The sequence below is a fragment of the Euprymna scolopes genome, chromosome 31 (genome assembly GCF_053919585.1).
Source record: "Euprymna scolopes isolate OS-2025 chromosome 31, ASM5391958v1, whole genome shotgun sequence".
NCBI lineage: Eukaryota > Metazoa > Mollusca > Cephalopoda > Sepiida > Sepiolidae > Euprymna > Euprymna scolopes.
Window position 1 is genome coordinate 65,422,542 of NC_136512.1, and position 13,559 is coordinate 65,436,100.

General features: G+C 27.4%; 1 protein-coding gene across 1 annotated transcript in view; it reads left to right on the forward strand.

Annotated features, from left to right (window-relative positions):
- Nucleotides 1-2,697: 2,697 nt before the first annotated feature.
- The window catches only part of LOC145255767 (EF-hand domain-containing protein D2-like), a 135,188-nt gene continuing 124,326 nt past the window's right edge, over nt 2,698-13,559 (forward strand). The window contains exon 1 of the mRNA XM_080114429.1: nt 2,698-3,540. Coding sequence (XP_079970555.1) covers nt 3,371-3,540 — 170 coding nt within the window. The 5' untranslated portion in view covers nt 2,698-3,370. The remainder of the gene's footprint in view (nt 3,541-13,559) is intronic.

A 13,559-nucleotide genomic window follows, 5' to 3' on the forward strand; every position in this document is an offset into this window, starting at 1 on the left:
TTCTATAGAAGGAATTAAAATTCATATGCATTGTGCATATCAGGACGTTTTTTTTTTTACGTCTCTAGGTAATGGAGTCATCCTGAATATGTGCTGTTCTCGCAGTGTCAGAAAACACCATTAAAAATGCGTGATAAAAATTTGAATAATTCGACCTCCTATCTTTCGAAGCTTATAACTACTTGAAAAATGTAATTCAAACCCTAATTTTTTTTTAATTAAAGGAGCAAAGACAAACTTTTCAAAAAATAACAGGTTTAATAGCAAATTATGCAATATTTGTTTTTTTAAATTGGTTTTCTTTAAAACGATTTAAAGAAAATCAACGAATTTTAACTTACTTCGATAAAATATATGTATATATGCATTCAAAAAAATCACTTACCTATAAAAAATACTATTCAATGAGTACTTCCATTCTTCATTGTTAAGAATTTATCCATATTTATATTTTATATTCTATGTCCTTTTTAAATAAAATACTTTTTTAAGCAAGGATTCCAAAAAAACGCGACATCAGATGTTTTTCACAGTTGAAATAAAGGGAGACAAATGTCTGCTTTTCTTCGAGTTGAAATCTCTGGTGGCTTTAAGCGCCAGAATTTATGTCTCTTTCTATTGTGTGCTGTAAACAAAAGTTAGTAAATATGGGTCACTGTAGTTGAAAATAATCCTATTTCACTTATCAGTTTTTGCCGATAAAAAAAACAGTCGAGCGATTTTTGATTTTTTTTATTCTCTTAAAGAAATACATGAGTTTTTGATTTAATATACTTTATTTCTTCTTTATGTAGTGAATTTTTTTTAAATATCTAAAAAAAAAAACATTGAATGAAATAGAAAAATTGTCGTAATTCTACAAAATTTTCTGAACAATAAGATTATAAGGTTTCACTTAAAAAAAAAATTCAACGTGGTTTTTTAAAAAAAGGTTTTAAACTTTGGACTTTACAGGTAAATTTTCAAATAACTGTTCTTTTTTTGTTTTAAATTAGCTTATTTTATTTATTGATCTTTTATAGTCAGTGTGTGATATATAAATTTGAGGTGAGAAAATTAATTATTTTCATTTTAATAGACATTTCAAAATGGGGGGGGGGGTGAATTAAAAAAAAAACGCTTGTCTAGAATATTATATTCAGTTTATTGGAAAGAGCATAAAATTTCACATTGAACCTGAAAATATCGTAAAAATTTAACCAATAGAAAAATTTTGATAGATTTTGAAAGTTTAAAAATAAAAAAAAAAATCTTAAAATTCAATTGATTTCATTCCGTAAAAAAAAAAAAAAAAAAAAAAATGGCTGCATAAACGCGCGCAGGCACTTTGTAAACATTGTTTTTTAAAAAATAAAAAATAATATTTCTATCATTTTTTAAACAACTTTAATAGTTTCTTTTGGAAGTATATTCCATAAAGAAAATAAACAACCCACTTTAAAAAGAGAAATTACGAGCATTTTTTTAATATTTTGTTCGCAGTTTTGTGTTAGGGGTGTCAAAAATTAAAAAAAAAAAAAATCTGATACACCTAGTGCTGTTCTTGAGAAATCAAAGAAGAAACTAACTTGATTTTTGGCGGGCAAATCTTTAAATACAGGCTTTCTCAAACGTTCCAGCCAGTTTACTGTATTTCTACGCGATAGTTCCTTTTGTTTTATATATGCGTGTGGTCGCATCACGACGTTATGTACCTACGCGTTCCTTATACGCGTGGGCGTTGAAGCGGTGATCGCTATGAAATGTTCCTGCCGGGGATTTATTCCAGCCGAGCATAGCGGTTGCTATAAATTTATATAGCAAAGTGAACCCTAACTTTAAAATTTATATATATTCATTTTTCAAAAAAGATGTCCCCGATATTTACAGTATGTTGGCGTTTAATCAGACAAAAAATATAAATAAATAGAATATCCATTTTATTCTCCCATTGACAGCGTGGGGGCAAATACAAACATTTTAACTAATAAAGAATTTTAATTCAATAATTTGGTGCTCTGGTAAACTAGTGACCTTTTAAACCTACGCATTTCAGGTGAAAACATTATTAAATACTAAAGTGTCATATCAAAATTAATATAAACTCCAAAAAATTATGAAAATGAAGTAGAAAAATAATTACAATTAAAATAAAATTTACCGAATTTCAAGTTTCATCCTATATTTTAATGTGGAAGAGTTGCGCGACCAATTCTGTATGACAAACAAGAAAGACAACCCTTGACTTAAATTGACTTAAATTAAGGACCCGCCATTTTTTTTTTTAACACGTACAAAAATGTATTGTAAGTGATTGTCTATTAAAAATACATATAGCACATCCTCTGCTGGAGCATTTTTCGTAATTTTTGGAATTCATACTAATTTCGGCATGGCACGTAAGTACGTAACGATGTTTTCACTTGAAATGCGTTTGTTTAAAAGATTACCAATCTACACAAGCACAAGCACCGAAGAATTATTTTGATCCAATAAATCTTGCCAAAGTAAACTTTATCGTCCCCTCCCGTCCTCGCTAGCGATGGATCTATCGAAAAATGAATTTAAAATAAACAAATAAACAAATAAATAAAAGAATTGGTTCCTTCCTTTCTTTTTATTAGTTTTATACCTTCCCCAAGAGACTTTCTTCTATGTTTCTTGTGGTGCCTCGTAAACGAAAAGTGGCGGATGTCAAAACGTGATGACGTCACTGAAGGAGGAAATACGTGTTTTATTATTTATTTATTTATTTATTTATTTATTTATTGTCTTGCGTTTAGACTGTCAATCTCTGTTCGTCTTTGAATGATTCGACCCCCCCCCCCCGCATCTCAGCTCACTGGGAATTTGTGTATCTTACTCCCCCTCCCTTTTCCCTACGTGTCACAAGATATAAAGACTATGCGCGCGTATCACCAAGGATAAGTAGCAGAAAGCCGTGACACGCACAAATACAACAGCAGTAATATAATAAAATAGAATAAAATAAAAACAAAAATAGCGTGACCATCTGCGGGGAGATTCCACCACCTCCCATTAAAAACAATTTCTTTGCTCCTTCCCTCCCCTTCCTCCCCCCCAAAAAGCATCTCTCTCTTTCTCACCCCCCTCCCTATCTCTCTTCTAAAAGTCGAGCTCAAGTCTGGCCTTACATTCGGCTTTTGTGTCTGGACGCGGACAGTATCGCGTTGCCTGACGGACTACTCCGTAAAACAAGACGGGAAAAACCAAACCATTAATATCCTTCCCCTTCTTTCTCTCTGTCAGCATACATATATATATACACAAACGTACATAATTTTTTTTTATTGTCCTCCACAGAAGAGGAAAAAAAAACAAAAACAAAAAAAAACACACACACAGAAATAATTCACAGAACCCTCGAAGCATGGCTACTGACGAGCTAGCAAACAAATTAAATCGACGAATAAACATTAGTGATGCGATCGAAGCTGGCGAGAGCCCGCCGCCTTGTGCCAATAAAGTCTTCAACCCTTACACGGAGTTTAAAGAATTTAGCAGAAAACAAATCAAAGACTTAGAAAAAACATTTAAAAAGTAAGTGATTTTCGTTTATTCATTTCTTGGTTCAATTGTACTATGGAGACTATTCGAATATCTCGCTCATTTTCGTTTGCTATTTCGCCCAAATATTAGGTAATAACGCCGATTCTTTGTTTGATCTTCATTTATCGCGAAACGAAATTCTATTATACATATTAGCATGCATACAATCGACTTTTATGCCATATTTTTTTTACCTGTCATGACCGTTTTTTTTCTTTCCGATAATTTATTCTTAAATTATCGACTACTAGTATTTATTTTTAACCACTTTGTCAGTTTTTGATTTTTATTTCATCAAATTCGTTAAAGTCTTTTTTTGCTGTCCAAAATCCGTTTTTGTCTCCATTCATTTTAAAACAAAATTATTTTTCATTAAAAAAAAAAAGACGAAATAAAAATAATGGCCGCCAGCGATGAAAATATTAAGTTAAAGTTAAATTTTTGTTATCCTGTTTAATTGACACCCCACGAGGGCAGTTATACAGAAGGTCATTTTAATGCGGGGTGGGAGATCAAGCTCCATAAATAAGGGACACGCTGAATTGGGACAAAAAAAGAAAAGTTGCCTCGGCCTAGAAGGATTTCTTCTTCACTGACTGAAGCCCCCCCCCCCAAAAAAAAAAATTCATTTACCTAAATTTAAGTCTTTAAAAAAGTAGATTATAATTTTATTTTGGACACGAAATGGCGGTATAATACCATCCCCACCCCGTTTTTTTTTTTTAATTTATTGAATTAGAAAAAAATCTTATTTGTTATTGCACAATTTTAACCGTTTTTTTGTTCTTAAGGATGCTTGTGCAGTTTACGGATCATGCTGAAACAATGTTATTTAGAAAGCCATTCTTAACATGGGGACGGGGGGGCTTTAACTGTTCTGCACTTTTAAACAAAATATACCGAAAAAAATTGAATTCAACGTTAAAATCCTATCGAAAATTAAAAAAAATAGCACGGTTGCCCCAAATACCGTTCTTAATTCTATTTATTTGCATTAAAAATATAAAATTGTGTGTGGTAAATGCACTAATGAAGAGAATGTACTGTTTTTTGTTGTTGTTTTTTTTTTTTATAGTATTTTCAAGTTATACAGAATCTTTTGTTTATTGAATTGTCAGGTGAAAGTACGGAATAAAATACTCCCCATGTTAAGAATGGGTTTCTTAATAATTAACGTTATTTCAGCACAGTACCTTCTTTGCATACGCATCTTATCCGCGTAAATATTCGTCTGGTTATATATCATTTGATTCAAATTTAAAAAAAAAAAAAAAAAAAACCCAGGCAGAATTCGTCAAATTTTTATCACTCACAAAAACACGTTGACTTTTTTTTTTTTTTTTTTGACAATTGCTTCGAGTGACAAAAAGTACCGACTCCAACTACGCTGGTCTGGTCATGTCCCAATGCTAAATGACTACAACGTGCGTTTTTGTTTTTTCCTCTCTAGTTTTTTAATTACTGGAATAAAAGAAACCTCTATAATCCATTTCAGATGAGAAATTGTCGTTTAGCATTTTTATTTTATCAAATTGCTGACAACGGCAACTCCGTAAATGTCCAGACAATACTATACATTCAGAATTTCACAAACCTTTCGTTCAAAAAAAAAATAAATAAATAAAATAAAATAAATAAAAATAATTAAAAGAAAAAAAAATTACATCGACTCCACTTATTTTTAATGCAGTAGTTAGTATTCGACCAGTAAAACCTGCATAATAAAAACATTAAATCGTCGTATCTTATTTCCGACCTTAAAATATGCTGAATAGATTTTAAAATACCCCCCCCCTAAAATTTTTTTTTCTTGATTGTGAAATAGAATTATAGGACAATTAAATCTGAGACCTTTAAAATTTAGCTTATAATTATTTTATTTTTGTTAGTATCATTTCATTATGTAATCCAACATTTCTCTATTTTGGGCTTTCGTGTTTTCCTAGACCAGACTCGCTAGATATTAGATAAGAACTTAAGTAAGCAGCTTAACATCTCTGTATTATCAGACAGGATCGTGTTTCCCATCTTCGTGTAATTTTGATAAATACGGTCACTTACTTATTTCTTATCGAATTGAAAGGGAAAGTTAAGTTTTTGCAGAATTAAAATCAAATTTTTTTTTTTTTTTAATCTATTCTAACTTAATCTTAACCTAAGTTTTGGGTTTAGTTCGACAAAAGTAGGTTTGGTTCAAATTCTGTAGAAGCACGATAATATAAAAATATATTTTCTACGCCTTCCACCCAGACAACGTCGTGTAGTAGAGAGCTAGCTGTTAAAAAAAAAAAAAAAATAGATAAAACAAAACATCGAAAGGTATTTATGCGATTTAAAATACAAAAGCGAAAGTAGAAACTCCCGGGCAACGCCTGATAAACTCGCACACAGGCACATAAAACCTGAATATAGTTTTTTTTTTTTTTTTTTTTTTTTTTTTTTTTTTTTTTTTCAACTTTTATTTCACATTGTTAATGCTAAAGTAGGTTAGTGCGATTTTCTAAGATTTATTTCGGGTAGACGATTCTTATCTAAGAAGGAACCGCATCTTTTACAGATCTCTAAACACCACCACGCACATATAGACGTGAAAGGTGTGTGCTGTCTGTGTGTGTGTGTGTAATCTGTAAGGTTTCAAATCTAATTGTGCCGATCTCGTTGAGCATAAATTTATTAAAATGGACGTTTTGCAGTATATGTAAACTATAGTAAAAACAAATATACATTAAATGTTACCAAAGGCGAGATAAGTTACTCTTCTACCTACATAGGCTTTTTGTTTTTAATTTATTTTAAAGCGTTTATTTACTTTAAAACACGAGCAGTTTCGAGTCTTAAGTTAGGACAACAAAAAACAAATAGCTGACATTTTAGGCGGTAATCTAGAGTCTCGATAATCGCTCGAAAATCAAACAAAATACTGGTCTAACATAAAATTTTCGCACGATTGGTGACTTTTATTGGATTTTTTTTTTTTTACCAGTATTTTAATTTTCAATTTTTTGAGCGATTGTTAAGACTACTTAGATGAAGGTCAACCATTTTTTGCACGTTCTAACTAATGACTTGACACTACTTATGTTTCAAACTAAATGAACACTTTAAAATAAGTTGAAACAAAACTTATCCATGCAGGTAGAAGAGTAACTTATCTTGCCTTTGGTAGCATTTTATTTTATTATCATTTTTTTGTTTTGTTGTCTATATTGCAAAATTCCCAATAAAATAAAAGCATGACTAGAACATATTTATTTCGGTGCTAATGCAGAGAGTGATCCGCGCTATTTTTTAAATCGTATTTCCACGTTTAATTAAAGCTTTTTTATTCAATTGTAAGGTTAAAGTACAAAATAGGTACAAAACACCCTCTCCTCCCTATGTTAAGAATGGCTTTTTAAATAATAACGTTATTTTCAACACTGATCACTCTGTGCATGTGTACACCGATATTTGAGAAAATGTCAGCTATTTTCCCCCATGTTGTGTGTGTGTGTGTTTACTGTCTCTCTCTCTAGAACAATAACATCTACTTCTAACAAATGTTTTTAATTTTCTTGCCTCTTCTCTCCATTCACAGTAAAGATATATTTATCCTTTTTCCACACCCAGAGTTCATGCGAACACGATGTGGTCTTAACGTGAGGGTGAAGTCTCCTTTCTAAAATAAAAATGCGGATGAAGAGGAGGAGGAGGAGGGGGTATTATCACTAGATGCAGAATGTACTACGATCGCAATATCCGCCCCACCCCAACCCTTCAAACGAGGTGGTAATGCCTGGGAATGTAACCTTCCCTTCCTACCGAGGAACCATGCACTTGTTTTAGCCAGAAGCCCTTATGCAACTACTGCCCCCCCCCTCAGTAATACCAATACAACTCTTGTTTACAAAAAAGGTCTAAAATTTCTCTCTCGCTCGCTCTCATGACTACTACTACTATTACTACAAGCAACGAGAAAAAACGTTTCTCATTTAGATATATATTTCCTCGGTGTCATGTGCATTTATGCTATCCTTAAAACTATTTTATTATGGCGTATTCCACATCCGATGATTATTTTCTATTGTCATAATTTTTATTTTTACATTAAAAAAGTTTGTTTTTTTTTCCTTTTTTTTAAACTGACTCTACAATACCGACTTTGTCCAGGAGTCGCTTTACTTTCAGTTTTGTTTCGTTTCGTTTTTTGGTGCATATTCAATTTGGCACTTAAGCGCGCGTATGGAAACAGTAACAGTACCCGGGCCCCTCTGTATTTTTATCGTGTATATATATATATATATATATATATATATATATATATATATATATATATATATATATATATATAATTTCTTTTCATTATTTTTTTCCAACGAATTATTATTGAATAGTCACTAATCTACAAGATTATATATAAATAAATACAAAAATTTTAATATTTTTAAAGGGTGCTGACTGCTGAGTGCTGCTCCGACTGCTCAGTGCTCCGTTTCTAATACGTTATAGTAGATCGATCCCCCATTTTGAAAACATCGACAGAAAAGTCTGTATGATGTGCGTAAACTCGTGACAGAACGAAGATGTCATATTCCAAAAATTATGTAATTTGATCAAATTTCTTTTCTATTAAGAAAATCCAATTTTACGACTAAGCGAGTTGTAGTGTTTTCGTCGGGCATGATGAGATCTAATGAAATAGATAAGGAGACAACTCGAATCGAAGTGTAGAGAGGTAAAAAAAATCATCCTTATGTTCCATAGTTTAGTAGTAAAATCGCTAAAAATCGTAAGTTTTTTTTTCTTGGTGTATATATATATATATATATAAAAAAAACTACTTGATCGATTTGCGTAATTTTTGGAATATGATCTCTTGGTTCTGTAACGAGTATGGCATGAGAATATTCGGGTTTGTATTACTGTACAGTGTGTACACAGATTCGAAAAAGTTGTCAAAAAACAAATGTTATCAAAGGCAAGATAAGTTACTTTTCTACCTAACTGGATATATTTTTCGTGTTTTTATTCAATGTAACATGTTTATTCAGCTGGAAAAACATACAGTGTTCACCGTTCACCGATGTATTGGAAAATTCAAGATGGCGCCTCACTCCATCTTTAACACGGTAAGTTTGGGAAAGGGTGTTATGAATAAAAAATTAGACAAAAACTCGCCGAATATATGTCAGCCTATGTCATGGTAACATATATTGAGCGAGTTTTAACAGTATTTTATCCAGTTTTTTATTTATAACACCTTTTCCCAAACTTACCGTGTTAAAGAGTCAGACGCCATCTTGAATTTTCCAATACATCGGTAAACACTGTATGGTTTTCGAGCTGAATAAACATGTTACATTGAATAAAAACACGAAAAATATATCCAGTTTGGTAGAAAAGTAACTTATCTTGCCTTTGATAACATTTATTTGTTATATATTTGTTTTTTTGACAACTTTTTCGAATCTATGTGTACAGTAATACAAACCCGAATATTCTTATCATTGTTTTTTACTCTCGAGTATATATCCGACACAGTTAAATCAATCGAGAACCACATCCCTCTATATAAAAACATAAGATATTAACCGATATATACTCGAGTCAAAATAATGAAAAGAATATTCTGTCATAGCTTCAGCAGTCAGCACTGACTGAGCATTATACATAATGCAGCCTTTTCTGTATTTCCTTTTCTTTTAATTGCCACCATAAATGCCAATTCGAATAAGCACACGCTTATTTTAATTATGCTGTTATTTTATATTTTTTCCTTGATTAGAATGTTTGGTTAATAATCAAACATTCTTAAAAAGAAAAAAAAATTAATATCTAAAATAACATAACGGAAATAAAGCGGAATCCGTAATCGTGGTTATCTTTACGATTACGGATTTCGCTTTATTTCCGGTTGCTTCTTGTTAAGAATGTTTTTTTTTTTTTTTTTTAAATAATGACAGGTCAATTTTACGACGTGCCCCAGCGTATTATAAACACCCCAACCTCTCCATGTTAAGAACGGCTTTCGAGATGGGTGTGGGGGTCCGAAAGCCGTTCTTGACATAAGGAAGTTGGGGTGCTTATAATAGGCTGGGATAGTCACGTCGTAAAAAATTGACCGAATGACATTATTTAGAAAAAGCCCTTAACATGGGCAGAGGAGGAGTCCCTTTTAACTATTCTGTTATTTCACCTAACAATTTAATAAACAAAAGTTACAGTAAAAAAAAAAAAAATCGATTAAAAACGAAGGATCAACCGGAAGTGAAGTAGAAACAGTAATCGTAAAGATAACACGATTACGTTATTGCATTTTTTATTTCAATAAATATTCGATTAGTAATAAATTAAAAAAAAATGCAAGTCACGTAGATGCGAGAAACACGGAAACATAAAAACAAAGAATCGTTGTTTCCCTCTCTCTCCTCCCACTCTTTAAAACGTTCTCAAAGTGCACGTGTTTTTCCCTCTCGGCAGCTTTGTTATTCTGACACCGACTTCGTCATTTTATGGTTATTTTTAATCGTAAATAAACAAAATGAATTCAATTAAAATATTTTAATTCATCTTTGCCGACTCTTTGTTTATTTATTTCTGATTTATTTTGCTTTATTTTCCGTGACATTAGAGTTTTAATATCTTGCAAGACAGCAGAATAAACAGAAACAGCTGTAAAAACACCTACACACCAGAGTTCTACTAAGAAAAGATAATGAATTATTTTTATTTATTTTTTAAGGTCCTGTGGAAAATGTAATAAAGTTCTATATCTATTAATATTAATGGTTCAAGTATTTGTTGAAAAGAAAACCGCTGAACAATACGCGGTCATTTTTAAAAAAAATTTTAATTTGGATTTCAATTTGTGTTTTGGGGTTTATGGTAACTTAATGTTTGGTAGCTTATTTATTTATTTTTTAAAGGGTTTTAACATTACTCCGAAACAGCTTATTTTATTTTACTTAAAACCATATTTAAGTAAAACAAAAATTAAGGTCGAACATTAAAACCAGTAAGTTATAGCAAGTTCAATCGTCTACATAAAACGCAGACAAGACAATTCGACTGGGGGGAAAGATGACCGAGATGTACACAAGCTACGTGGTAAGTAGCCGATGATCCCTGTTTTCTATCTACAAAATTTTAGTTAAAGTTTTCTCTTTTCATCCTCATGTAGTAAAATTCTGTTTTAAAATTGAAGACATGCGAAATCGGCTTATGCAAATGCTACGTCGATTTCTATTTACACATTTGTAGTAAAGGTTTCTTTTTCCATCCTTATATAAATGAATACTATTTTGGGATTATAAACATTATACATGTCGGATTATGTGGGTGCTAAGTCTGCGATAGGTTAGTTAATATATTTTTTTCCTACCGGGAAATTTATTTGCATTCTTTATTTTTATATTTGCATTTTTTTTATTCAAAGTTTCTTTAGATATATATGTATGTAATATATATATATTATATACATATGTCATATATATTATATACATATGTCACATATATTATATACATATGTCACATATATTATATACATATGTCACATATATTATATACATATGTCACATATATTATATACATATGTCACATATATACATATGTCACATATATTATATACATATGTCACATATATTATATACATATGTCACATATATTATATACATATGTCACATATATTATATACATATGTCACATATATTATATACATATGTCACATATATTATATACATATGTCACATATATTATATACATATGTCACATATATTATATACATATGTCACATATATTATATACATATGTCACATATATTATATACATATGTCACATATATTATATACATATGTCACATATATTATATACATATGTCACATATATTATATACATATGTCACATATATTATATACATATGTCACATATATTATATACATATGTCACATATATTATATACATATGTCACATATATTATATACATATGTCACATATATTTATATATATGTCACATATATTTATATATATGTCACATATATTTATATATATGTCACATATATTTATATATATGTCACATATATTTATATATATGTCACATATATTTATATATATGTCACATATATTTATATATATGTCACATATATTTATATATATGTCACATATATTTATATATATGTCATATATATTTATATATGTCATATATATTTATATATATGTCATATATATTTATATATATGTCATATATATTTATATATATGTCATATATATTTATATATATGTCATATATATTTAAATATATGTCATATATATTTTTATATATGTCATATATATTTATATATGTCATATATATTTATATATGTCATATATATTTATATATGTCATATATGTTTATATATGTCATATATATTTATATATGTCATATATATTTATATATGTCATATATATTTATATGTCATATATATTTATATATGTCATATATATTTATATATGTCATATATATTTATATATGTCATATATATTTATATATGTCATCTATATTATATATGTCATATATATTATATATATATATATATATGTCATATATATTATATATATATATATGTCATATATATTATATATATATATATGTCATATATATTATATATATATATATGTCATATATATTATATATATATATGTCATATATATATATGTCATATATTATATATATATATATATGTCATATATATATATATTATATATATATATATATGTCATATATATATATGTCATATATTATATATATATATATATGTCATATATATATATGTCATATATATTATATATATATATGTCATATATATTATATATATATATGTCATATATATTATATATATATATATATGTCATATATATTATATATATATATGTCATATATATTATATATATATATATATGTCATATATATTATATATATATATATATGTCATATATATTATATATATATATATATGTCATATATATTATATATATATATATATGTCATATATATTATATATATATATGTCATATATATTATATATATATATATGTCATATATATTATATATATATATATATGTCATATATATTATATATATATATATATGTCATATATATTATATATATATATATATGTCATATATATTATATATATATATATGTCATATATATTATATATATATATATGTCATATATATTATATATATATATATGTCATATATATTATATATATATATATATGTCATATATATTATATATATATATATATGTCATATATATTATATATATATATATATGTCATATATATTATATATATATATATATGTCATATATATTATATATATATATATATGTCATATATATTATATATATATATATATGTCATATATATTATATATATATATATATGTCATATATATTATATATATATATATATGTCATATATATTATATATATATATATGTCATATATATTATATATATATATATATGTCATATATATTATATATATATATATATGTCATATATATTATATATATATATATATGTCATATATATTATATATATATATATATGTCATATATATTATATATATATGTCATATATATTATATATATATGTCATATATATTATATATATATATGTCATATATATTATATATATATGTCATATATATTATATATATATATGTCATATATATTATATATATATGTCATATATATTATATATATATATGTCATATATTATATATATATGTCATATATATTATATATATATATATGTCATATATATTATATATATATATGTCATATATATTATATATATATGTCATATATTATATATATATATATGTCATATATTATATATATATATGTCATATTATATATATATATATATGTCATATTATATATATATATATATGTCATATTATATATATATATATGTCATATTATATATATATATATGTCATATATTATATATATATATATATGTCATATATTATATATATATATAT